Genomic DNA, 26,433 nt, shown 5'->3' with positions numbered 1-26,433 from the left:
CTAGTTTACACTGTAGACAAACGGTGTGGGCTAAAGAATATTTTCCATTTTATATTCTCTAGATGATGCCTATTACTGTGAAAAAGGGCAATAAGTGTTAAAAATAAGATATTGATTCTCTAGAGAGAGTTTACGACAGGAAGAATAGAATGTACAGATAGTGTAATAACAGGCTGAGAGGTCAACGGGGAAAGAACAGGGATACAGGCAAGGCAAAGGCCTTTTTTCTGTTTCTGTTTGTTTTTTTAGCTCTGGATATGATTTAGCAGCTGAAAATAAGAGGACAACACTGAGGATACACTCCTCAGAGGGATTCAGGTTCTGAACTCCCTGACTGGCCAAGCCCCTCCTCTGAACACTCTCCCTCTGGACTGGAGCAGCTGGGTGCTGCCCACAGCACAGGGATACAACTCCTGTGCCACTGCTTAGGTATCACATAGTGCTACACCCTGTCATTATGTCTAGAGAGCATTTTGATTAAACTTTACAGTGACTTCAATCACATTTTGGAGACGTGAAGGACTTACCGGCAGGAAGCCTTCTGAGTGGAATAAATGAATTCACATTTTCCATGTATACAGTAACCATTGAAGCTTTCTGAACAAGGTATGTGGTTTCCAATGTAAATGTCTTCTCTTTGATCACTGGCGTCTTGAAAAGAAATAGACATAAACAATTATACATGTCTCTATGATGTTAATTAAAAACTCTCAACCAAGAATAGTATATCCTTAAAAATTTGCAGTAAATAAAGGAATAGAGAATGATAAAGCAGAGGCTTAATGGTGAAGTTTCAGAGGCACCTACAGAGATTTGCTAGAATGTACTGCACTGGAAAATGATCCTCAGAGACATCTAGATATGCTTTTTATATCAGGTTTCTCAAAAAGGAGGAAAGTGATCATGACAGAAACAAACCAAAGCAGGAAGATCAGCAGAAGCTTTGTCTTTGGCACTGGGGCAAAGAGCTAATACATAGATAATACATAGATACAGAGAGCTCTCTCCCATGTGTAAACAGATGGAAAAAAACCCTCCAAAAAGGATTCGAAAAACGCTGAACCACATTTTATGATTACTGGGTAGAAAACTGCTTGATACAGCCCAGATCTGATTGGTACCACTGGTGGTTAAAGCTGAAATCAAACACACTTCAATAGCAGTCTTCCTCAGAGAAATATTTTATGGAGAGAGAACTCAAAAAATATCGAAATGTGTTTAAAATACCCATTCCTTTGGGAAGTGTGCTGGTTTTGGCTGGGATGGAGTTAACCTCCTTCACAGCAGCTGATGGAGTGCTGTGAAGATTTCTGGCTGAAATAGTACTGGTAACACACCATTGTTTTGGCTGTTGCTGACAGGAGCTTGCACAGCATCAAGACTTCCTCTGCTCCTCACTCTGCTTCTCCCCTCAGCAAGAAAGAAGACTGGGAGTGGGCAAGAGCCTGGGAGGGGACACAGCCAGGACAGCTGACCCAAACTGACCAATATGGGATATCCCATACCTTATGAAATCATGCTCAGCAATAAAAACAACAGTTTTGGTATCTCCAAGGTGGCAGTTGCTCAGCAACTGGCTGGTCATCAGTCTGCTGCAAGTAACAGATTTTGCAGCACTTGGTTTTCTTCTCTTTTTTACCCCCCTTTGCTTCTTAAAGTGCCTTAAGCTTGACCAATGAGTTTTTCTCACATGTGCTTTCTTGATTCTCTCCTCCATCTCCCTGGGGGAAGCTGGGATGGAGCAAGCGACTGGTGGGCACTTAGTTGCTGTCTGTGTCAGCCCAGGAAGGCAGTCCCTCCTGACCCAACATCTTTCATGCTTCTGTCATGTTACCAAAATTATCCAAAGCTGTGCTCATTTTCAACCATTTTTCCCCCCAAATTTTTTTGGTAAAATAGCCCTCAACACAGAAGTTGGTATTTCACAATGAACTTCTCTGAAGAGCAGGGATCTTAAGGTGTGAGCGTAATTCTGGAATTGTGTTAATTTCCATGGCAATAGATTATAGCTTCACAAATAAGAGACTAGAAAGCAAAAGGGAGTGTGAAGAAGAAATCTCTTATACAATTGCAGATATTTGGAATAACACCAGCAAGAAAGTGAATGTATTTATACCAGACAAAAAAAGAGATATGCTGCTGTTTTAGGTTTTTCCTGAAAATGTCTGGAATGTGTTTTAATTAGGTTCTGGGGAAAAAAAGCCCAACCATCTATTAGAGCTTTTAGATATAAGGAAATCTCTTGATTCAGACTATGTTTTGAAAACAAAGAAATATTGATACAAGAGAAGAATGTTGATTAATACTGATAATGTGTCCACCACTGAACTGATGGAATAGACTATGTCACAACATGTCTAAGAGGAGAAAGGTGGGGATGTCTCATCCCAAAACTATTGTCTCCCTCCTTCTCCAAGAATTTAATTACTGTCATATCAGGTCCCAGTCAAAGGCTTGTAATGACCTACAGACAATTATATTAGTATGTTTAGAGAGCTGCACTGTATCTGGTTTTAATACATGTACTGACACAGAATGTGAGGCCCAGTGGAAAACTGAAAGGGGCATCCCCTGAAAAGTGGCCAGACAGCCACACACAGGTCAGAGGCAAAATTTATATTAAGCAACAAGATGTTAAATGCAGGAGATGATTCCTAGTGTAAAACAGACATTTACCCCCTATTGACAGGAATGCATTTTTAATCAAAGACCTGCTAGACTGCTTCAGATCTCCAAAGTGAAATATCTAACTGGTGTAGGAGCCTTGAAAGAGTGACTGGATATAGGAGTTCAAATACTTCACCAGGAGGAAGAGTCATGCATAAAAACTGAAACCCTGATGCTCATGGTAAAAGAAAACCATCTAGCCAGCTGAATCTGGCAAGAGAGACTTTTCTGATGTAACTTTAGGTAGCCATCTGCACTGCAGGAGGAGACCCTCATGGTTCTAGACACTAAAAGATATCCATTCAGAGAACAGGGTTTAACAAGAGTAACTCACAGGAACTGAAAGCAAAAGCAAACAGGAGGGAGTGTGGACTGTTCTCTTAACCTGGAAGAAAAAAAGCAATTCACAGAAGTTCACTTCAGGCTTTCACTATCAAAAGACTCCTGAGCACTGCATTAAAAATTTTCAAAACAACTTTTTTTCATGAAGCATACTCCCTTCATGCACATCATTTGCTGAATGTGAGACCGCACGAGCCATACTCATCAATAATAATAATTATATACAATGGTTTTTTCCACTAACTAGACTTCAAGGGTAGTTTACATGCAAAGAATAAAAGGCTGTTACCTCTTTGGAATGGGAACTGAAAGTGGTGTTTCATTACCTTACATAATAAGATGTATATTGCATTTGGTGCCTTTTATACCTTCATAATGTAAGTGAAAATTGACATTAAATCACTCCAACTGGTACATCATATGCAGTGAAAATAAGAGAATTTGTGAAAAGAGAAAAATATATGAAGATTTTCGGCACTGAATGACTTTTCAAGAGGAACACAAGGAATGTTGAAAGCCATGGTGGGATGGCTTTACTCAGAGAAGCCATGGGAGTGCAAAACAAGTATAATGACAGAAAAACTTAAGACCAGAGCTAACAGAGAAGGTACAAACCCCTTGCAACAAAACCTGCATCAAGACCAGCACTGAGGAGAAAGAACAGTGAGTTAGGTTCATTTGTGATTCCTTCCTGTGCGGAATAGAAGCACCCATTTGCAGACTGGATTCTCTTTTCAGGGAAGTTTTCTTCCTCCCTGGGACCTGAATTAGAGATGTCCCTACAAGACTGAAGAGGTTATTGCAACCTTCAGACTACTACCCACTCCTGCTCTTTCACGTGGCTACTAATGATGATGTAGCAACAAAAAGTCTGAGGTCAATCAAATGAGATTTCAGAAGCCCTGGGGACAATGCTAAAAAAATTTGGTGACACAGAGACAGTGTTTCCCTTCAATCCTTCCTATAATAAGGAGAAACTTGAAACAAACAGGAGAGCCCAGGATATCAATACCTTGCTCTGGGACTGGTGTTTACACCAAAACATTGGGGTTTTAAATTATGGAAGAGACTTTGAGACAAAAGGTATGCTGGGGCCTGATGGGACCCACCTGTCCTGAAGGGTAAAAGGACTTCTTGGCAGTAAGCTGGCAGGACTGACGGAGAGGGCTTTAAACTAGAATTGATGGGGGAAGGGGATGCCAACAGCACTGCAGTAGGTAAGGCACAGGTTGTCACAGCTTCACCTGAGGGTAGCACGTGCTAGTAGGAACACTTATGCTGCTCCTGGAAGCATGGAGAGCTCAGGAGCACATTTGAAATTCTTGAACACCAACTCAGACAGTATGAGAATAAAACAGGATGAACTGGAAGCACTGGTCAGCTCCCAGAGCTATGATATCACTGGTATTTGCATGACTTGGTAAAGTGAATCCACAAGTGGAGTGTTGAGATGGAGGGCTACAGGCTGTTCAGGAGCGACAGGCAGGGCAGACAAGTTGGAAGTGTCATGTTTTATGTAAGGAAGAAGTGATTGTACAGCACTTACAGTTAGTGCTGATGTGGTTGAGAGCCTCTGGGTGAGGGCTAGAGGGATGGAAAACAAGGAGATGTGGTTGTAGATGTCTACTACTGAGTGCCCAGCCAGGATATAAGCAATTATGAGAAATTTCTGGATTGGTAGCCCTTGTCCTTATGGGAGATTTTTAACTTCCCAGACATCACCTGGGAATATAATATTGCTGTGATGAACAGGACTTTCTTGACATTTGTAGGAGATAATAACTTCTTGTCAGAGGTACTCAGTGAGGAAAGCCCTCCTAGGCTTGCTATTTGTGAATAGAGGACTCATGGAGGGATGTAATTGTATGTGTCTGTCTCAGCCATAGTGATCATGAAATGGTTGAGTTTAATGGTTGAGCCTTCAGCGCAATGAGAAAAAAAGGACACCAGAGTTGCTACCCTTGGACTTGAGCAGAAAAAACCTTTAAGCTGTTCATGGAGCTATTTAGCAGAGTACCCTGCAATGTGCTTTGTAGGTGTCCATGAGCGCTGGTCAAGTTCTAAGAAGCGCCATTTAGAAGCACAGGAGCATTGCTGCATTGTAATTCTGCTGCATTGTAAGTCAAGCAAGTGGGGCGGAAGACCAGCTTGACCAAACAGGGAACTCTTTTTGGAAGTCAAGAGGAAAGAGAATTTGTATGGTCACTGGAAGGGAGGTCAGGCTTCACAGGAAGAGTACATAGCGGTGGTTCGTATGTGCAGGGAGAAGACACAAAAGGCCAAAGCTCATTTAGAACTGAATGGCCAGTGTTGTGTAAGATAACAAGAAGGGCTTTTTCAAGTGCATTACTAGCAATAGGAGGTCTAAAGAAAGCATTGGAGTGATACTCGATGTGTATGATCATCTGACTAGCCGGGATGAAGAAAAAGTTGAGACATTAAAGGTTATTAAAAGGTAAGGTAAGGTTCATGTCGGTGAAACATTTTCAATCAATGTGATTCAGCATATCATGTTACTGAAAATATTTTAAAACAACCTAACAAATACAGACTCATCCATTTTTTTCGGAAGTTAACAGAAAAGATGGGATCATGGCAGGGAGGCTTGTGCTATGTTATTTCATCAGGAAAGTCACAGCTTGGTGTCTTCCAGCGAAGTCATTTTCACAGCACTTGGAGGGAGTCCAGTCCTGTGGCCACTGCACAGGGTACTGAGCAGCTGGGCATCTTAGAGGAATACAGCAGGCAAAACTTACAAATCACGCACATCTTCCTGCTAGCCTCACAACATGCTCTAAGGAAGAAGCTGTTCACAGGTCTGTCTTGGTTACAGGAATCAAAGCTGTAAGGCAGACTAGAAGGACTTGTGTGCTCTATTTCGTCATCTTGTAAACCATAACCAAAAAGCACAAAGTCTGCACCGTACCTTTCACTTCTGGCCGATACTGCATGCCATCATCTTTCTTTCCGACTGCATTTGTGTCATCTGTTTCTAGGTGATAAATACATGCATGGTTACTTATTAGGAAAGGATATTTTCCAGACCACTGCGTGTGCATCACTGATAAGCCAGAAAAATATTCAAAGAATTATTTTAAGTTGTAGTAAAACTGGACACACTCCCACATTGTTCCTCCCATACAACCAGGTTGGTATCACATCTGGTCAGTAACCCCGGTGTCCAGACCAACACCTGGCACAACTCAAGCTGTAGGTTTTTAACTAAAAACTTCACTGTGGTATGGACCTAGGTCATTTTGGTGACAGTCTGTTTTGGTGTTGGAACTGCCCAAGTTACAGATCTAGATGTAACTGGCAAAGAGTTGGTGGAAAGCTGTTATTCCACGAGAAAGTCCTAACTGCAAGCCCCCAAAGCTGAAAGGTTACAGACATGATCAGCTACAAAGCAATAGACAGAGGGCTTCAGTGGACCATTCCAACAAGGAATGGAAAGGAAATTATAGAATCACTTAGGTTGGAAAAGACCCTTAAGATTAATGGATCAAAGTTTGTGCAATCGAGGCCCAACTTGACACACCCTGGAAGCACATTTTACAGCCCACAGCAACAAGAGGGAAGATTTCCCACACAGGCATATTCCTTCTGTTCTCCTACCATCCCCTCATGTAAGAACTGTTGGATTATTGCTTAGATTTTCCCAAGAGCTTTTCCTGTCTTTCCAGGTAACAGCAGCCAGAGAAAGGTAATGTAAACACAGCACTATGTGTGTAGCATCGGGAACTCAAAACTACAGGTGGTGAGTTCACTGATAACTGCATCATTGACTTCTGACCAAAAATGGAAAAGGGGAAGCTCTACCAAGCCCCATTATGTCAGAATTTACATTTACCAGAAAACCAAAATTAATCCTACCTGAACAATGCCCAAGATGCCTGATGTCAATCTGCTCTTGCCTCAGACATGACGCCTCTCTGACAAAGCATGGATTGTTATAGGAACTTCCATCAGAAGCACATACAGGATTAAAACTGTATCCACTGCAGTCTATGTTACATACACACCTGTTAATTGAAGCACACAGCAAAACAAAATTGATGTCCAGCAAACAAAAATTAAGTCATGTTAAGTCCTAAGTAAACACGAGCTCATACACCAATGCCAGGAGGGGAGAGCATGCTGCATGAGGGTGCTGAAGAAGCCATTGACATCTCAGGCTTCCAAGCAGAATGTACAAAATTTTGAATAGATGCTTCAGTGTGCTTTTCAATAATGTATTAATGTTTCTTGTAGTTTTACTCTGATATCAATCTCATGGAATACACCTGAAAATTGGAAACACATTACTAGGAAGATTTACTACATTAATATACCAGTTTGTAGTGTTTGTTCTCTAGTGTGAACAAAACCAGAAGAATATTCTACTCTTTTTAGAGTCAAGATCCTTGAGAGAGAAAACAAACAGGACTCCCTTTTCTGTTAGGCAATAGAAGCAGCTCTATTTCAAAGGCTGTTTAGACTCAATATGCTTGGTTAACTGTGTCATTTCAGCAAGACTTTCATTCATTCCTTTGAACGTTAACAATAGGTCTATTATGTTGCATTTAAAATGGGATTATGCAATCTGAATTATTTCATATTGCATCCCATTAACATTTTGGTTGTTTAGGATGAATCATTTTCCAAACAATTTGCAGCTAGGGATTGTGAAATGAAAGTGGGAAAAATGAAGACCTAGTGTGTAGCTGGTTCCTAACTACACAAAGGTAGGACAACCCCAGACTCAGACAGGGCTACGACCTGTTCATGTTTAGATACATTTGTAGCCCCAGAAAAAAGTCCTGAGATTTTACACTTGTGAATGGCATAGGAAAACTTTCCAACTTTCCAAGCCCCACACCCCCTTACTATTTTAATCAATATTCTGGTTTCTTCATTCTATTCTATTCTATTCTATTCTATTCTATTCTATTCTATTCTATTCATTTCTATTTTGAATCAAAGTTTCTGTGTATGTTTCACATCACTCTACAAGCTTCCCTCCACTTTTGGGATGGGGTAAATAAGAAATGTGGCTGCAGAATGAGGGGGAGGACAAGGTGGCCACCATGTCCAGCTCTCAGTCATGCTCCTCCTGATGTTGTGAATGTGGGAAGGGCCACTCTGCACCTTCTGAGAAGGTGGCAGTGGGCACAAGGTCCTCTCCTTGCCAGAAAGCTCTACAGGGTGCAGGCACATGGTCTGACCGTCAGGAGTTACCACTAGATTCATCTTGATTCAGTCTTGTAAGTCACAAGATGGGGAAAAATGTCCAAGCTACCAACTTACCAGGTTTTTTATGTTCTTTCCCACTGTTCCAGATAAAATTAAACTATTAAAGAGATGTAGGTAGGCCTCAGGCCAGTAACAAATCTTGCAGCAGAACCCAATTCCGTGCTGCAGAAACACTGAAAATGGCCAGCATACTTTTCTCTCTTCCTCTTCTTCCATGAGCACCTTTTTTTGCTTAATTTAAATATGCTAATTTTGCAGGTAATTTTTCATGCCTATGAACTTCAGATTGCTTCTAGAACATCTCTAGTGCAAACAGGGTTTTAAGTGCACCTGCTGACAGTGAAAAACTGCCCCAGGAATGAGTCTCTACACATCTTAGGGACCTACCTCCGAGTACTGATGAAGCCTCTAAATATCAATATGATGAACACATAATTTTTCTTACTAGAATTGGTGATGGTTGTAAACTTTAGAACCAGGATGGAAATACTGTTTTGTTTACATGCTCCCACATGATGTTAGGACTAATAAGGGGTTTATTAGGATTTACTACATACAAATAAAAGGCTCATAGCTCAGCAGTTTTGCATACTTATTGACACAAACTAGCAGAGAGCTGGTCCTCATTTGCATGACACTGTCTGTGCACAGACAGATACCTTTGCTCACCCTTAAATCTGTCTGTAGTCACCATCCAATGTCTGTAGCATTATGGTTATGGCTGGGTTTTGTCAGTCCTGGTGACAAATAAGGTGAGTTTTGAAAATACTTTTTTCTTCCTCATGGTGACGTTACAGGCTAGAGTTGAAACTGCTTGGAAACTGCTTATGTTTCCTGCTTTTCTGTGTTTAGATTTAACATCTAATATTAAATGCTTACTTTTTCAGAATTCTCAAATGCTTACATTAGGGGTGGTTATGAATTCCTTGACCATGGTTTTCTGATCAACAGTCTCAGTCTTACCTCTAGCCATCTCTTTAATGTACAGAAATTTCAGATGTTGACCCCCTCCACATGTATCTGATTATCTGCCTGGTGCCATTAGTGACTTCTTTGCCTATGACCATGATGCCAAGTTGTACTTCCAACCTTCCCCAGCCAGTTAGTTACTGGTTACTTCACAGAGCTGTCTGCCATGTAAAAGCAGGTGGTTTAACTACACTGTGGCATAATTAATAGTTGGCCTGATGTACTTTAAAAAGATTGAAACACTTATTCCAACATAAACCTCTGAAGCCTTCCAGAGGGCTGAAAGAGAATAAGTTCAGGTGAAGACACGGCTTGGGTGTAATGCTCTGAAGGGACAAGGCCTCCACAGATGCAGTAGTGTGGCAGAGAGGGAGCCAGGAGCACATGTTAGAAACCTGCACTCATCAGAGAGTCTGCATAGGGTGCAGTGAATTTGTTCTTGCTCAAAGACAGTTTACACTAGACCAAAAATACATTCGGGACTGCGGCAAGTGCCAAATCGTGAGATGAGAGTTGTGACATATGGGAAGTGCTGCTGTTGACAGAAAACATGAAAAGAATGTTGTTTTTAACTGCTCGGTGTTTGTGAAGGTAAAACTGTGCGACAGCAAGTTGCTGCTCTGATGTTGCACATCAAACACTTCGAACTGGAGCCTGGGTCCCTGTGAGAGGACAGTACCACCACAGACTGAAGAAGGGCAGCTCAGGAAAGTATTGGAAGATTTGCCAACAAGCCCACTATGAAATACTGAAAATATGCTATATCCTGAAGTCAGAGAGTTAAAGAGGGCAAACAATAGCTTGGTACTGAGATGACAGGAAATCCAGCTGCTTGATGGAAGCCAACTCCCCTCACCAGCCAGTTTGGGAGCCAAAGCCAGGAAGAAGTCAAAGCTCAAGGCTGCCAAGCACAGCCCATAGGTCTGAACCATGCCACAGACCATACAAGAGGCACACAAAATATGCGAGAAGACACAGCAGACAGTGAGAATGAGCTAAAAGTGGTAGCAAAAAAAAAAAGCTTAAAGGGCAAAAATCTTATCAGAGGCCTTTGCAGGCAGGAAAACCTGTAAGAGGCACCATGAACTATAGGCTTTGTTTACCTTCACAACTAAGACTGAAACTGAACACAAAAGTGCAGTCCCGCATTATAATCTTCCCCTGAAGTCTCTCTCCTACTGGGCAGAGAGCACGGAGAGAACAAAAGGACAATGCAGAGAGCTGCTCATAAAGGCAGGGCAGGACATACTTGAGATCATGAAGGGGGTGCAGGGACACCTGGGAGAAGCACAAGAGGGGCACCCAGGAAGAGAGTGAACCTTAACTGTAAAATTCAAAAGAAAAGAGTTAGTCACTTAAGGGAAACCCACTTAACAGAATTGTGTATTAAGGACATCTTGAATGTGCTTGATGCTTCATACCAGAAAGAAGTGAATGAGTGCTTCAAATTTTTGCTGGAAAAGATTGCTGTAAAAGCCACACTGGAATAAAAGGAGTGAGAGCCCTACAGACGTTTTTTTTCCATTGTAACCTTCTTATTGGTTTTAACCAAAAGGATTTAAACAGATAGTTAATGCTCCACATTGATGTCTTGCTGGAGGAGGTTGCTGCTTAAAGTCCTCAACAGATCTTTTCTCTCTCTTCGACTGGGAAAGTCAACAGGATATATTCAGATGTTTTCCTGCTGTACTAGGGTATACAGAAAAGATCCCTGAATTTTGTCACCTGTCATCAGAGAGCTGACACCTTAAGAAAAAAGGCACCAGCTTGTTGTGAAATGTGCTTTTAGAAGTTGCATGCATATCATTCATTAACACCATTAGTTAAACAGAAAAGCATTTGAATTTCAAGAAAGTACAAAGTGATATAATTAAACCAAACAGATTTTTTTGGGTGGTTTTAATAAGCAAGAAATGAGGATGTACAACTCATTTTTTTGGGGCTACTAGGTGTAACAAAGAAAGTGTGCTTAGTAAAATGAAGTGACAAGCTCAGGCTGTAAGAGCACTTGCTGCTATTAGTAAATTAATTAGATCCCCAGAGATCAGAACACATTTCAAGGCTCCCTTTTGTTTTCAGGCTTCAAGGTGTATGTGGTCTGTTGGAAGTTCTGTGTGCTTAAAAACCCTGGTAGGTTCAAAGAACAGAGAGGAAACAAAAGGAAGGGAAAAGCATGACTGACTTGTGGAGTGGGCTTGGCTACTGGGAGAGACGGGCATTTCCAACCAACAGATCAGGCTGCTGCATTTCTGACCACCTGGGATTTGCTCACAAATGTATTTTTCTGGCCTGGCCTCACAGGGGGTGCTGCTGGCTACCCCTTCCCAGTAGCTGACAACAGGAGGCGTTCTCAGGTACTCACCAATTCATTGGCACATCTGCTTAGAGATGTAAAATGGAAGCACTAGAGTAAAACAAAGCGTGTGAAATGCACACAGATGGATAAGGGTATGCTTGATAGAATAAATTTAGGTGAATTGAAATAGCAGGGGTGCTGCAATTGCAGGTAAGAATATAACCATACCAAATGAAGGATTACTTTTCATTTGATGCTTCTTCTCTTGTGTGCAATTCTTCCCAGATGAAAGCAGAACTAAGAAAATCTGGATTTCAAAGTGATTTTTCTATCCATTTGACTAGAGTTGGATCTTCATCAGGTTTTTTGTGTATTTTTTAAAATCCCTTTATAGCACAAGAGAAGTAGAATTTGATTCTACAAAGCTTCTCTGTGCCCAGCTTTAACACTCTGTCGTCACTTCTGCCCAGCAATTCAGAACACCCTTTGAATACCATAAGCTTCAGCTACTTTCCAGACATCCCTACATTCCCTTTTTCATTTTCATGGCATGGCTCTCTCTGACCACTGTAGAAATTTAGTCTTTACCTGCAGTGAGCTTCTCACAGCATACATGGTGAACTGATGTTTGCTCTCTCAAGAGCAGCCTAACCCTCCCTCCATCCTCAAATAACAGGAACCTTCAAAGGTTTGGCACACACTGCTGCAAAGATCATTAAAAATATACATTAAAAAACCAGACCTGGATTATTATCCATCTAGGCTTTATTCAATTTCTTAATAGGGAAAAGACCACTATGTTATTCCTCTCATTTCAGAATATCCTGTAGCCTAGGTTTTCATAATTCATAATCGCACGACACAATTGTAAATCCCTTGTTTAGGCTGATTTTCTTTATTGTCTGAATGGTTTGTTTTGTACACAAATATTTAGGATTTTTTTTTCCTGTTGGATCAGAAAGCTGTGAATTGCATTTACACAGGATTTAGATATCCTTCCTTATGAATACCTACACTCAATATCATACTCTAAAAAGTTAGTTAAAAACCAAAAGGTTGGTAAATGAGTGAAAAAGTGGTCAAAAGAAGGAAGTATAAACCTGCATGCTGGACTTCAAACAGGCCAAATCTTTCCCTGGAGGACAAATTATATGGACGAGGCAGAGACTAGAACTTTGAAATGTCCACACTGGCATTTCTAATTGTTATTACTGAGACTTCTGAAATTCTGGTTTGGCCTTTGTGAAAACAGACACTATGTAAATGTAGGCCAGTTGAATCTATATATTTCCAAGGCACCTTTGCTTTCCAAAGTATATCTCATAAAATGTTAATCTCAAAAGGTCTACTTGGGGATCAGCTGTCAATCTTTCTTGAAAATCTACATTATAAGTCAAAACATATCTTTGACAGCATAGTACACTTATTAAAAAAAAAGACTGAATGTGCTCAGAATCTCATTTCCATACTTCATCTGTTAAAAAAAATAGGTAAAACTGAGAACATGATAAATCTGAATTTTTACAGTGAGGCTGTTTTTAAGTTAATGATTTCCTTACCAAAGACAAAATTTAAAAAAAAAAAAAAGATGACCAGTTAAGTGGGGCCCTGATGAGATGGAGGAACCTCCAGAGGTCTGAAGATGACAGGACTGCCACAGCACAGATGGTGGGTGGACTGGCAGGGAAGCAGCTCTGCAGAAAAGGACCTGAGAGCCCAGGGGAGCAGCAGGTGGGGGGCTGCATCACAGGATGGTCACCAACAGAGCAAGGGAAGTGACTCCTATCCTCTATTCAGCACTCATGAGGTCCCATGTGAAGCACACCATCCTGTTTTGGGACCCCCCAGTAACAGCAAATACTCTGAGAAACTGGAGAGGCTGCAGCAGTGAGGCACTGCGATGGGAAGAGGGACAGAACATGGGCTGTGTGAGGAATGGCTGGGGGCACCACACCTCTTCAGCCCGGAGAAGAGAAGACTAAAGAAGTGACTACTGTCACCAACAATCCAAGAGGGGTTCTCAAGAAGATGAGAGAGAGGCTCTTCTCAGAGGTGCATGAAGAGGAGTGAAAGATTGCTGCAAGTAGCAAGGAGAGAAATTCTGTTTGAACACAAGGAAATCGTTCTTCAAAGTGAGAAAAGCTCAGCCCTTGAACAGATGGGCCCAGATGTCAAATTTTTCTTCATGGAGATGGTCAGAGCTCTCCTGGAGAAGCCCTTGAGCTCACATGGATGAGTTGCAGGTGCAGTACAGGGCAGGAGCCCAGACCCTCTAGACATCCTGTATTTGTATACTGATAGGATGATCTGTTTATCTCATTAGTAACCAGTAGAACTGAAAAGCCCCGTGTGTGCTAAGAAAAAGTCTGGATACTCCAGGGTATATCAAGAGCAAGTGTTTACTGTATGTATCATGAATATGGCTTGAGATTATCTACTAAACATTAGGGGACAGTTCAGCTAACTCATCCAGTTACTATCATGGAGCAAAATTCTCCTTAAATGCCACCTGTAATCATGTGGATCGCTCTATTAAGTGTCTTAACATCACAAGGTGCAAGCAAGGGCTGTCCAGGCCTAAGAAACCTACTTGAACAGAACTAACTGTATTTTTTGTTTGTGGTTCAGTAGACATTACCACACTATTCACAGTTCCAGTGGCCATTCTCATGTCTTAAAAAGGAAAATCAAAACAATGTTTTCATGAAATTAGGGTGTTTTGTGATTTGGTAGAATTAGGGATAGTATCGGTAATCTAGTGCAAATTAGAATTAAATGATAATTCAGACCAGCAATGTTTATACAAGTCTAATGAAAGATACTTGTGCTGCCAATAACTTTATATGTCATGATATAAGTTTATGATGTCAAAACCTACACTGAAACACAGCAGGAAAGAGAATAAAAATTAGATGTAAAAATCAGTAAAAATTAGATGTAAGGGGTGCTCTACTAAAGTTTCCCAAACAGAAGATTTCAATCCTATCTTGTTTCTGCCAGGTAATTAACTGTTTTGATTTTAGGAAAAAAAATATGCCAACTCCTATATTCTACTTTAACAAGTTTGTGACTTGCTATGTGACTTGTCAAAATCAACCTTGTGGAGGCAATCTGAGTTAACAGAGCCTGATTTATCTATGTTTAAACAGTGAATATCACTGAAGCCTGTTTTAATGGTCAAAGGTACTGGGAAAAAATTAAATTATATTAAATTCTTATATAGAATTGAAAAATATTATCCAATAAATTGCAAATAATGTACATGGGAATATTTTCTAACTTTTGAGCATTTTCTACATAAAAGTTTTTGTTTCCAATTTTTTTTAAATGAGGAATAATTAAGGAAATCTTAGAGGCAAAAGAGCACTCTCTGTCTGTTGTCAAGAAGCGGGAGCCTGATTTCATTTTGTATGAGTGGGATGTAGGGAATAAATCTTCCGCTCTCCTCAGCTTTTTCCTAATTTTCTTATAGATACTATATAGCTGGAGGAATGCCAGCTCTACAAGTGCAGAAAGACTAGGCAAGCTCTTACTGAGGTTGACTGCTTCGGGATTTATTTTTCAAAGCCAAAAGAACATCTCAGTGCATATAACAACATATATATATATATCATCTATACCATCTTTTCAGTCATAAATGAAGCAGACCAAGGCAATATTCCAAAAAATTATTAGTATTACAGAAAACAGCTCTAGGGCATTTGTTTCTCTCCTGGAAAGAGCAAGCCTACTTTAGGACTATGGTATTTTATGAAATGTGAAGTATCATGCTAGTATTCATGGGCACTATTACTATTTTGCTTTCCCTTGTATTCTATGATTTAATCTTGAATGCACATCTTGAATATTAGTGCTAAGCTGCTTTACTGCCTGAGATGTGTTCATGCTGATATCCTGTAATAAAACCTTGTGCAATTAAGACATATTTCAACATTAAATGGATTCCAGCTGGAAGACAAGAGAAAGGAGAGTGATGTTTTCTCTGATTAGTGATGTTCAAACAGTGTTGTTCTGAGATGTTGTTCCCTCTGTGAACACAAAAATGTACCATTTGCAAGTCTCTCAAACACCTTCATGCGCTGTGTCTGTAGCTGTAACCCCAGTACCTGCCACCAGCCCAGACCCCAGCAAAGCTTATTCCATACTGGTGGCCACTGCCAAGACAAAGGCTGCTGGGAAACAAAACACCATCAACAGATGGGACTTCTTCTAACTCCCTAAAAACCCCTTAAAGCCTCATGGGACTGTCTGAAGAAGCCCTTTCCTTCATGGTATTTCCCCCCTTTCTGAGAGCCACCCAGAGCCTGGACAGCCGGAGTATAAAATAACCAACCACCTTGAGTGAGGAAATTTGGTGCATCTGCTTCTGCATTATGGATTGTCTTTAAAAGCTTCTTGTTTCTTGATAATTTGCTTTGAACTTTGACAATAATTAATATTTTTCATTCATTTTCCCCTGGGTGCATCTAAGATATCAAATGCCACAGTGAGTTTAGAAGAAGTGACTGGCTCAATTCCCCAGTTCAACTTTGTGTTTAGGTCCAAGCTTTGCACTGATGAAAATAACTGCCTGTAACACTTTATGAACAAGGAAAACATAGAGAAAAACAGCTCAGGGGTTGAATAATCAGTATTTATTTTGCATTCCTGTTTGGTTTTGGGGTTGTTTTGTTGGCAGCATAAAACAAATCAAGGCGCTTTGTTTGAAAAATATTAGCTAAAATCTTTCCAGTAAAACTCCCTGTTGTTTTCTCCTACTACTTTGCAACTGCAGATGGTTTGTTCTTTACAGACACATTTCAAACACATTATTACTGAACAGCACTAAAGCTTCAGTTAGCAAGAATAAACATAGTGAAGCAGATAATAATGTACTTTGCTTTTAATATTTTTTCCCTTTTGTTCAGTGATATTGTTAGGGGAAACTTTACATACCCGACATTTTCTGCATCTTCATCACACTCAGCCCTATATTTGCAAACTCCACATTTTGAGTGTTTTCTCTGAACTTCTGTCCCAGATCCTTCATATTCTGAAAAAGAAAATAATAGAAAGCATGACTTTCAAATTAAGCTCTGTTTTTGCTTACCCAAATCCATTTGCCTTCAGGAATACTGTCAACATAAAGCTATCGGGTACTGAAGCTATTAACCTTAATAGCACTCCCTTTTTGAAAGTCAGTCAATTGGAGGTTGGCAGGATTGTACCACTGATAGAAGAGTGTCCCCGAAAACGCTAGTGCTTCATTGATTGGCTCTTCCTTTATACTTATTTCAGTCATTTTTATTTATTCCCGCTCCACCAGGCACATAACTGGCACTGACATGTCCCAGTCACATTTACTCTTAATTGCCACTGATAATGCATAAACCCTGTCCCTTTTGATGTCCTTGAATATTATGTACTGGGGATTTAAATACTATTTTCTGTGACAGTCTTTAATTATAGATATCCTTATGCAAGGTTGATGCTTGCATTTTTTCCCCTTTTTGATTCCTGACTATGAGATTAGACTATGCTCATATGTCATATATGCCATGGTGTATTTTCCAGATTACTCTGTCTAGTTCTACAGGAATAAAAGAAAAAAGTCATCCTAACAAGAAACTGGTAGAAATGCTATGTATCCTAAAAAGAAAAATCAATTATCTCAAATATTCTGATCCTAAAAACATCTACATTAATTTTAGTGTTGACATGGACATCAAAAGTCTTCACCAAGTAAAAGAGAAATAAATGATATTCTTACTGTTTCAGTACCATTAACCACTCTTATTTTTGATTTTTAACAAAGCGATGAAGGAGAGCTATGTATTTGAAAGGAAGGAAAAGAACCACAGAAATCTGCAGAGGGAGTCGAGATCCACTTAAAGTATCACAGTATCATGGTGGTGCACAGCTGACTGCACAAGGCTGCTGGATGGACAGAGATCAAAGTGATTCCTTTCCTCACAGCAGCTTTATGTGCTGTAGCAACAGTAAATCAAACATCACCAATGAAACAGCTGAATTTGCGTTCTTTAGATACAAACAGGAAAAAGAAATCCACAACAGCTCTTCCTAATTTCCCTGGATCTTGGCTGAAGGGAATCTCTCCCTCCAACCTGTGGGGATGTGTTTCCATGAAGAATAGTGCAGGTGAGACTTGCAAACTACCTTCTGTCTAAAGCATGCTGTGCATTTTCCAGAGATTAATACCGATCAAACAAAATTCACACTGTAGAAATTCTATCACCACTCTTATCAAGTTGCAGTAGAGGTCATCTGCTTTTATCTTTACAAATGCACATCTTATTTGATTTCTCCTTCTTTCTAGGTACCACATTCCTATGCCTACATTCAGCAAATGTCCTTTAGCATCAGATTTCACTTTTCCATGCCAATAAATTATGCCCTATGGTTTGAATAACTCAAACAAATGGCACTGCTTTCATTCATGGTATTTCCACTTCTTTTTCTGTTCTTATGACCCTTGACGCCCTTTGCCAGTGCCCTTTGTCAATTGACACCTTCTGGAGTTACAGGTACAAGGGCTGGACATATTGTTCCAGAAAAGTTGTCATCAAAGCCAAATACCATCTGTGACATTCTTCACTGTAAACATCCAACAATCATATTGCTTTTTGACTGTTTTTCTGCACTGACAATCATCTTTACTTTATTATCCACTTTATTCCCCAATGAGTCCTTTTCAGGGTCAACAGTCTGTAGGAGAGATGTATTCCTGACATCAAGGAAGAATTAGCTAGGTCCTGGGCTTGCTACAGATAACTGTCCTCAGACATTAAATCCTGCCTGCTTATGCATCCTGTTAGCTCAGTGACCTGTTCTCTGTGATCCACACCAAATCAGTGCCGACTGATTTGCTCCCAGATCACCAGTAGAAAGGGTCACGGGGCCAGGAACTGTCTCTAGAAACACACTCGTTTTCTACAGCCTCCTTAACATTTCAGGATCTATTGATTTGCAGTATTTTTGCACATTAGATGTGCACCATGTGGATGTTGTGTTCTCTAGTTACTTAGACTTGTATGAGATTAAAGACCACATTTGACTGAGAAAGGTTACGGCTCTGTGGTGGTACATTTACATAAAATGTTCTGTCGTACAAATGCCTTTCTTGGAAAAATCAGTTTAAAAAAAGATAATTTTCTCAGTAAAGGTTTTCCATGAACTCCTGGTGACTGACATTAAATATTTTTTCCCTCACTTAATTCTGTACTCAGATGACTTTTCCACCTTCTATTTCACTGCTGTGCTTCTCATAGGTGCCAGAATGAGAGGCTGTTGCTGCCCAGTCATCACATTTAGCTGTTCTGAAAATATTTGTATATTATTTATCATTATTCTACTGAAGAAAAAGAGACAAAAAAGTCATCAACAACCTAAAGAATTCTTTACCATCCATTTTAAAGCTTTCAGCAGCAAACCTGGCAGACCTGCTGGTTACAGAATACCTCTTCAACATTTGGTTCTTAATATCCTTCTGTGGTACCCCTAGCATGGAAACCATTTCATCATATCCCATTTATACTATCTGACTTGACTGCAAATGCAACCAGAATGCTTTACTGGCCCTTTTGCTGCACTACTAGCATTTCAATTTTGCAGTGGAGCAAAAGAAGTAACATACCACACACACACACGCACACATGCAACATACACACTTTTCCTCCTGAGCTCTGGTTCTGCTCCCTGTGAATGCCCCAACACCTTTTTATTTTCAGAAACATAGCCCACAACTACTTGTTCATTGTTTCTACATACTATTTGATGTAAAATTCCCTTTCTTTCCTTTTCTCCTCATCCTAAAATTGCTTTCTCTACCTTTTAAAATTAGGTTTGTTTTTAAAAAAGTGTGACTTTTTGGTTTTTTCTTGATCAGAATTTGCTGGACCTCATGTATATAGGTCACCTACAATTTTCAGAAGCATCTTTCACTACTGGCTGCATTATGTTTTGATAGTAGAAGCATTAGACGCTGTGTATAATATAGACTGAAGTCCTGTTGTGGTTTAGGAATGGTACTCCCCATCCAGTGTCCCCAGCGAGAATCTCCAGTCCATGTGCTGCTCTCTGGCTCCTCTGCTCTCCCCTCCCCTTTGCCCCTTTGGTGGGATGGAGTGGCAAACTGGAGGCACAAAAGGTAAAACTCACAGGTTGAAGTAAGAACAATTTACTGGAAACAGCAATGAGATAAGAAAAGAACAGTAACAGCAACAATATTAATAACAAAAGTGCACAGAAGAGAGAGTGATTCACAAGCCAAAATGTTCACTGCAGAGCTCAACTGGACTGCAGCCATGCTGCCTCAACCAGAAAAGAGCCATTCCTTCCAGAAAAAGATCCCTTTTCCCTGCCCCTAGTGATGATGTGAGGTGGTACAGCATAACTTCTTGGTCCTGGCCTTGTCCCCTCCTGGCTACTGCCAAAATCATAGTTGTCCTGGCTGGAGCCAAGGCAAGTCCTTCAAGAAAACAGCTTTTCCCACCAATAAGAGTAGATGAATGTTGTTTTTCAACCTGAATTGATAGCAGACTTGTACACCGGTACTCTGTTAAAATATGTTAACCCATTAATATTTGAGAGCATGTTTCTCTGGTGTAAATGTCTTCAAACAGGCAATATATCCCTCGACAAATTGCCTCTCTCTCCTCCTTTCTCCCCCACATTTGATTGTTCCTACATAGGTTGTAGGCATTAATTTTAATATTCCAATCAATCAGATCTTCCCAGCAGGTTTCAGTAATAACAATTAGGTCAAAATATGCTCCCAAATGAGCAATTCAGGCTCCTCTTGTTTATTATGCAAGCTTCTAATATTGCTATATAGATGATTACAGAATTTCTTCTTCTTGGTTTTGTTGGTATCTTGATTAATCCTGTTCTTGACATATTAATTTGATGTTGAGTGAAAGCTCATTTTCCCTCTCTTTTCAGCTTCCTTACATGTTTCAGGGCAGCGCCTCATTAATGCTCTGTCCTTCAAAAGAAACAAGGCACAAAGATAGGATCAGTGACTCCCAGTTGTCTCTCTGAGCTGTGCTCCCTAACACTTCTGCTTGAGTCATTATTCCTCTGCAGAAGATGGCCAGCTGTATCTTAGGAGCTGCAGGGTAGGAGCCTGCCAATGGACAGCAGCTCTAGAGGAACTGGGCAGCAGTAAATTGCTTCCCTCAGCAACTCATTTGTGTGCTCCTACAACGGTAATGTGGCTGGGTTTCTGCTGAGGGCTTTCAATCAGGCTTGAAGCAAAAGTATCCATCTGTGTCAAGGTGAAGCTAGGTTTGCCTGAAGGCATGGCTTGGAAAGGGAGCTATGCTGTATATTTGTATTTATCACTGTTCCCAGTGAAGAGGGGGGAGCTGCAACTCCTCAGTAGCCATGTACAGATAGAATTCCTTTGCCTAGAAAAGCCCCTCTGAAAATCAATTCGTACCTGGTTTGGGATCATAATCATTTCTACTGTATCCCATGGGATCAACTAATCTCAAAAAGATTTTGAAAAAATAGGAAGGGCCACAGCAAATCCTCTTCTGCAGCCCAAAGTACAAAAGAACCCCTACCCTGTGATTCCCTCAGTAGGGCTAGCACTGGAAATTCCTCTCAAAATACCACAGTCCACAGAACTGCACATTAAGGACTGCAATTCATTCCAGAGCTTAGTGACTTATCCTACATTCCATTAACTTTTAGGGCAACTTTAATGACGCACTTAGTTAAAATGGAGATTGTTCCCGTAATTTGAAAAAAAGTTGCAAACCTGCTCTTTTTGGCTGTAAGTATACATTTAAAGACAACACTACTCTTAGCTCTCCCAAATTTTTGGCAAATGATGTCTTGAATTCTCTTGACCACGCTGCTGGATCATATGCAAAAGCAGTATTTGGCAGTATGGAAGGTCCTGCTCTCTTATCCAACCACCCAGCTGGCCTAGAAGCAAAGCCTGGCTTGGCACAGCAGACATCTATACCTGGCTGAAAGATCCTTTCCGTGTGCAGTGTGGACCATACACTGCAGCTTCAAGCATGCTTCAGGAAAGGCACCAGCCTTTGGAATTGGATTTTGCAAGAAGGGGCATTACAGGCTTAACAGGAGGATGCTGGGTCTACTTACAATTGAGGTGCCTGGAGGAGGGGAGTTTGAAGATTGATTCCCTAATCACAACCTAGCCAAGGTGACAGGCTGGCCCAGTGCTTATGATAATGACAATGTGTACACCTACAAGCAAAGGACGTGAGGACACGCACTGTAAGAACCCACCACCACTGCCCTTGTTAGGTGATAGGTATTTCACACACCTGAGAGCTGGAACTTCTGGTTTGCTTCTGTGCATATGACACCATGGATAGTGGTAGGAAAAGCTGGCATATTGCAAGACTGGATCAGCTTTCACACTGCAGAAACCTCCAGCTGGAGAACTCGAGTACCCATTCACTCCAGTGCGCTGCTTCAAATGCAGCTAACTCATTTTTTCTCCAAGGGAAGACACAACAGCTTCAGAGTAAGCACCAGGGAAATTAAGCATGACTAGATGATGGTGGAAAACAGAGAACATGAAAGTCACCAGATGCCAAGGGAGGTGTCCCACAATTTCATGAACACACTGGACGCCTTTCTGCAGGACCAGTGCAGGGTATATGAGATGAATCCATCCTCATTTGCTACCTATCCTGTGCAAGAGGGAAAAGGAATCTGTCTTTATGTATCTCTGGCCCCAGCATCCTTCCAAGCATGCTCCAACATCCCTGAAAAACCTACTTAGAATAAGTCTCCACAAACACAATGCCTGAACATTCAGGCCCTTCGCCTCTGCCTTTATGAACCTTTGCTGAAAAAACAGCAATTCTTGCTTGTTTTATTTCAGTGTTAATTTTACCTACGTCGAGTAGGATCTTGACAGAAATATATAGGGCTATTTGCAGCTAAAGTGATACTCAGTGACAAGCCACGTGATGGAACCCGCACTTAAATCTTTCTAAGTCACACACCATTAAATAGGTAAAAGACGTGATGCTACCTCCTATCCAGGGTGCTAATCACCGTCAAGTTTCCGCAAGTCATATTAAAATACATTAAAACAAATCAGTAGCACTATTACAAATTAAAATAGAAAATATTCGAGGCTCTAAATTGTATGTGTTTATTCCACCCTGACTGTGTGACAATTACTGGATAAGTGTTGTCCCCAGTGAGGGGAAGGAACAGATGGCAGCCTGCTAAAAAGCACATACTGTATATCAATTTATTAATTACTAAATGCAATCTGCTAGACGTTCATCACAAGATACTTCAGTTATTAAATTTCAGAGGGATTAGAAATTCAAAACAAATTATTTTCATAATAATTAACTTAGCTATATGTATTGCAAGCATGCTATTTACTTAGCTGAAAAGGCTGAAATGATTGGGTGCCATCTGTCTAACTACCATTACAACTTTTCTAATATCAAAAGGGCATTTTGCTCAGGTACACAGACAAACACTGAACAAAACGAATTAAAAATTAATGTTATGGGCATAGTAGGACATTTAGAAATCTCACCCTTGTTGGCTGATTACTAGAGCACAGAACCTGCCTCTTCTAGGACAGTGATTTGTTTCTGAGAGGCTGGCTTGAAAAGCCTTTACCATTTGTTAGCTCTTTCATGGTCTATGTAACAAATGCTGATGGTTTTCAACGCGTTCTTGCAAAGGCCTTACTATATCACAAAGTCACAGCTGTAAGCTGGCAATCTACCTTTTTATGCACATGTGACAGTCTGAGAATCATTTTTTGTGCTCCAATCTACAAGTTGTGGAAATACATCCAGCGGGTCAAATAGTGTTGCAATTTACAGCAGGCGGAGATGAACACAAATCTGAGTCTGTACCTGCTCCTTCCCCAGTTCTGCCCCAAACTCTAACAAAACATTGATTAAACAAAGGGCCTAATTTTATGACTGTATTCTTCAGAACAGGGAAAATGCAGAATGATTCATATGAGAATAGAGAGAGAAGCCCACATCTTAGATGCAAGTTTAAAGGATCCCACCATCTTCAGCCATGACCCCAGCTAAGCAACTCTTTAAAGTCTGAGTCTCTGCTCTCTGACATTGCCTTCTGCAGGGGTGAAACATAATGGTAGAATACTGAGGGTTTTGAAATTTCTCTCATTTCTGAATTAACATTCATATATTCTTCTTAGAAGTGGCTTGGGATACCCATTGCCACAAATGACCTACTGCTTGGTTTCATAACTACAATTTTTATTATGTTAATTGAAGTTTCAGACTTCTGAAATTAGAAAAATGGGTAATTTTATTACAAATCAATGCTAACAGAGCATAGAAATGGAACTAGCTCATTCAGAATGTCAGAGGGCAACTAGACAATTGTGTCATCCTTAAAAATTATATTGCTTCATCTCATTCAGGCATGCTGAAAAAATTCTCCCACTCTTAATTCTTTTCCTAAAACCTAGTATCTTTTTAGCAGTAAACATGATTTGTGGAGAACCTGAACCAGTAGTTCCACGGTCTTTAGTTGTTTGTTTTTTCTTGTAGCACATGATGACTTCTAAGGGAAGATATTGTCTGAAACTAACTTTGAGGAAGAGGACTTTTCTGGATTTTTGAATTGTTTCTAAATCTATTTTTTTTTCTTAACGTAGAAATGAATGCATTAACATCATACAGTTTTGGAGTAGGAGGGAGAATCTGCATGCAGTCAGGTCTCAGAATCATTAATGAGATTGTTCTGCAATGAAATGCAGATAATGAAAAAGAACAGTGTGAATCAGTAGCACAAATCTTAAATAAACATGAGGCCAACAGCTTATTTCAGCAGTAGAGACTGTCTCAGGCAGAGCTATAGCAACTGAAAAACACAACTCTGATGCTTTCCCAGTACTTTCTTAAAAATCCACCAGCAAGCCAGCAGGGCATCTGCACAGCACTTGCGATGCTTCCTGAATGCACACAAGCAGCTGTGCTCATCCATTCCATGTGTGCAAGCATCACTGGTGCATACACAATCACACTAATTGCATGTTTAAGAAACACAGCGAACACTGATTCTGTGATCAACATCTGGAAATGCAAATCCTAGGAAGAAAACAGAAGTTTCTAAGCCAGTATGTTTGCTTGCTTGCTGGTTCTCTCTCATCCTTGCATTTTTCCACCTCCCTTGAAGGCTCCTTGTGCTTCCAAGCAGTAGCTGTACCTAACCGGTAGGGCACAGAGGCTCCCCAGGGAATTAGGTTCCCATTGGAGCACCCTTATCCAAGAGTATGAGATTAAACATTCCGGCATGGGTGATTACTATATCTCAGTATATCCTGAGTTCCGCCAAAAGGAAATGGAGAAGGCTGGGCCAGGATGCAGTTCTGCAGCAGACAGTCCCATAGCTGAAACAACCAGGGAGGCAGGACTGTGGAGGGCATTGTAGAGCACCTCTACCCTCTGCCTGGGTTCTTATCCTTTCTTCTTGTTTGGATTCTAAACAATGCATCTCCATCCTCAGTATGTTCATCACTCTTCTAGAAGTTTGGTTTTAATTCTAAATTCCTTTAAATTGCAATAAATCCTTTTGGGTTTTAATGATTTCATGTCACACTTTTACAGCTACTTGAATTATGGACCAAAACAAATTCCAGATATGAAAGTATCCTTGAATTTTCAGCCAGAGCAGAGTTCAATAACCAAAGCAACAGTGGATTCCATCCTTTGAAGGATTGCTTTCAGACACAGAAAATGACTCAACATGCTGAAGACTAACCAACTGTCCCACAGAAGTATTACTCAACACCCAGTTCAGCGAGGAAGATGCACAGGGACAGGAATAATTCACTGTGTCACAAATAGCCTCCGATGTATTTAAAAAAAAGGGAGAAGAGCCAAGCAGGATATTCAATTTCTCATTGTTTAAATTTTCTTTTTCTTAACCTAAAATTGAGAACTAAACCCAACTGTTTTCATACTGAACAGAAGAAGGAACATTTCAGTTGGCCCAAAGGCACTCAAAAGAAACCCCAATAAAAGAAGGGCTAATGTCACAAAACTGCTGGAGGACAGAGTAGGTACATTGTTCCTTCTTAATTCAATACCCAGGCAGTGCAGAAACTCACCTGGGGCCAAGGGAACCAGATTCAATTCTTTATGCCTGAAGTGAACTGAATCTACATATTCCACCTCCCACACCAACTACTTCTGCAGGGTATCAAGGGACCACCAAACCTCCTAAGCCTATGGCGTTCAATTTTGCATAAATAATTCAAGTGCACTGGCATGCTGAGCCCCAGCTAACAAAGCCTTTCCATAGCACGAATCCTTCCTCTCCATCTCTTTGTCCCAGGCTCAATGAACATTTCAAGTGAGAACAAAAAGAACAGCAATGACAAAGGGAAACCCATTTGAGCCTCTCTTATCCCCACAGGTGGATTTGGGTTCAGCCTCCTGCCTCAAATCAAGCAACAAGTGTATTTGAATGTGAACCTTTCACCTCTCCAGTGAGCAGACAACAAAACACAGCATGTTCTGGCCTATGCTTTTCCAAACTGCTCATAAAGCTACCCAAAAAATCCTGACATCTATCAGTTGGCTGCCAATCTCTTCCAAACCAACACAGTAACAATTACAAGGGACTTTAAACGGGATTTTTGTAGGCATCTGGAAAATACTGAAAAAATCCAAACCCAACTAATCTCAACGGCATTCAAATTTTTCTAAAACTGTTATAAAAGTAAAAGTGAAACATGAACTAAATTACTGTCATCTGTCTCCTGCAAGAACTGCATAGCAGTACCAAGGCCAGAAAGCTCAGCTTGCAGGGAGCATCTGTAGTGGAATAACAGACTGGGTTATTCCCAGTTAACAAATAACCCAAGAATAACTGGGTTATTCCTGTTAACAAAGGGGAAAAGAGAAGCAAACTGAGCTGGGGAAAGA

General features: G+C 40.5%; 1 protein-coding gene across 1 annotated transcript in view; it reads right to left on the bottom strand.

Annotated features, from left to right (window-relative positions):
• Nucleotides 1-26,433, bottom strand: part of TMEFF1 (transmembrane protein with EGF like and two follistatin like domains 1) — a gene marked incomplete at its 5' end in the record, with an annotated part of 44,689 nt that overhangs the window by 6,550 nt on the left and 11,706 nt on the right. The window contains 4 exons of the mRNA XM_017746125.1: nt 528-651; nt 5,936-6,001; nt 6,883-7,031; nt 16,442-16,538. Of these exons, the coding sequence (XP_017601614.1) occupies nt 528-651; nt 5,936-6,001; nt 6,883-7,031; nt 16,442-16,538 (436 nt within the window). The remainder of the gene's footprint in view (nt 1-527; nt 652-5,935; nt 6,002-6,882; nt 7,032-16,441; nt 16,539-26,433) is intronic.

This window comes from Corvus brachyrhynchos, unplaced genomic scaffold (genome assembly GCF_000691975.1).
Source record: "Corvus brachyrhynchos isolate BGI_N302 unplaced genomic scaffold, ASM69197v1 scaffold409, whole genome shotgun sequence".
Lineage (NCBI taxonomy): Eukaryota > Metazoa > Chordata > Aves > Passeriformes > Corvidae > Corvus > Corvus brachyrhynchos.
The sequence above is the reverse complement of the archived record's forward strand: the minus strand, read 5'-3'. Positions and strand labels throughout refer to the sequence as shown.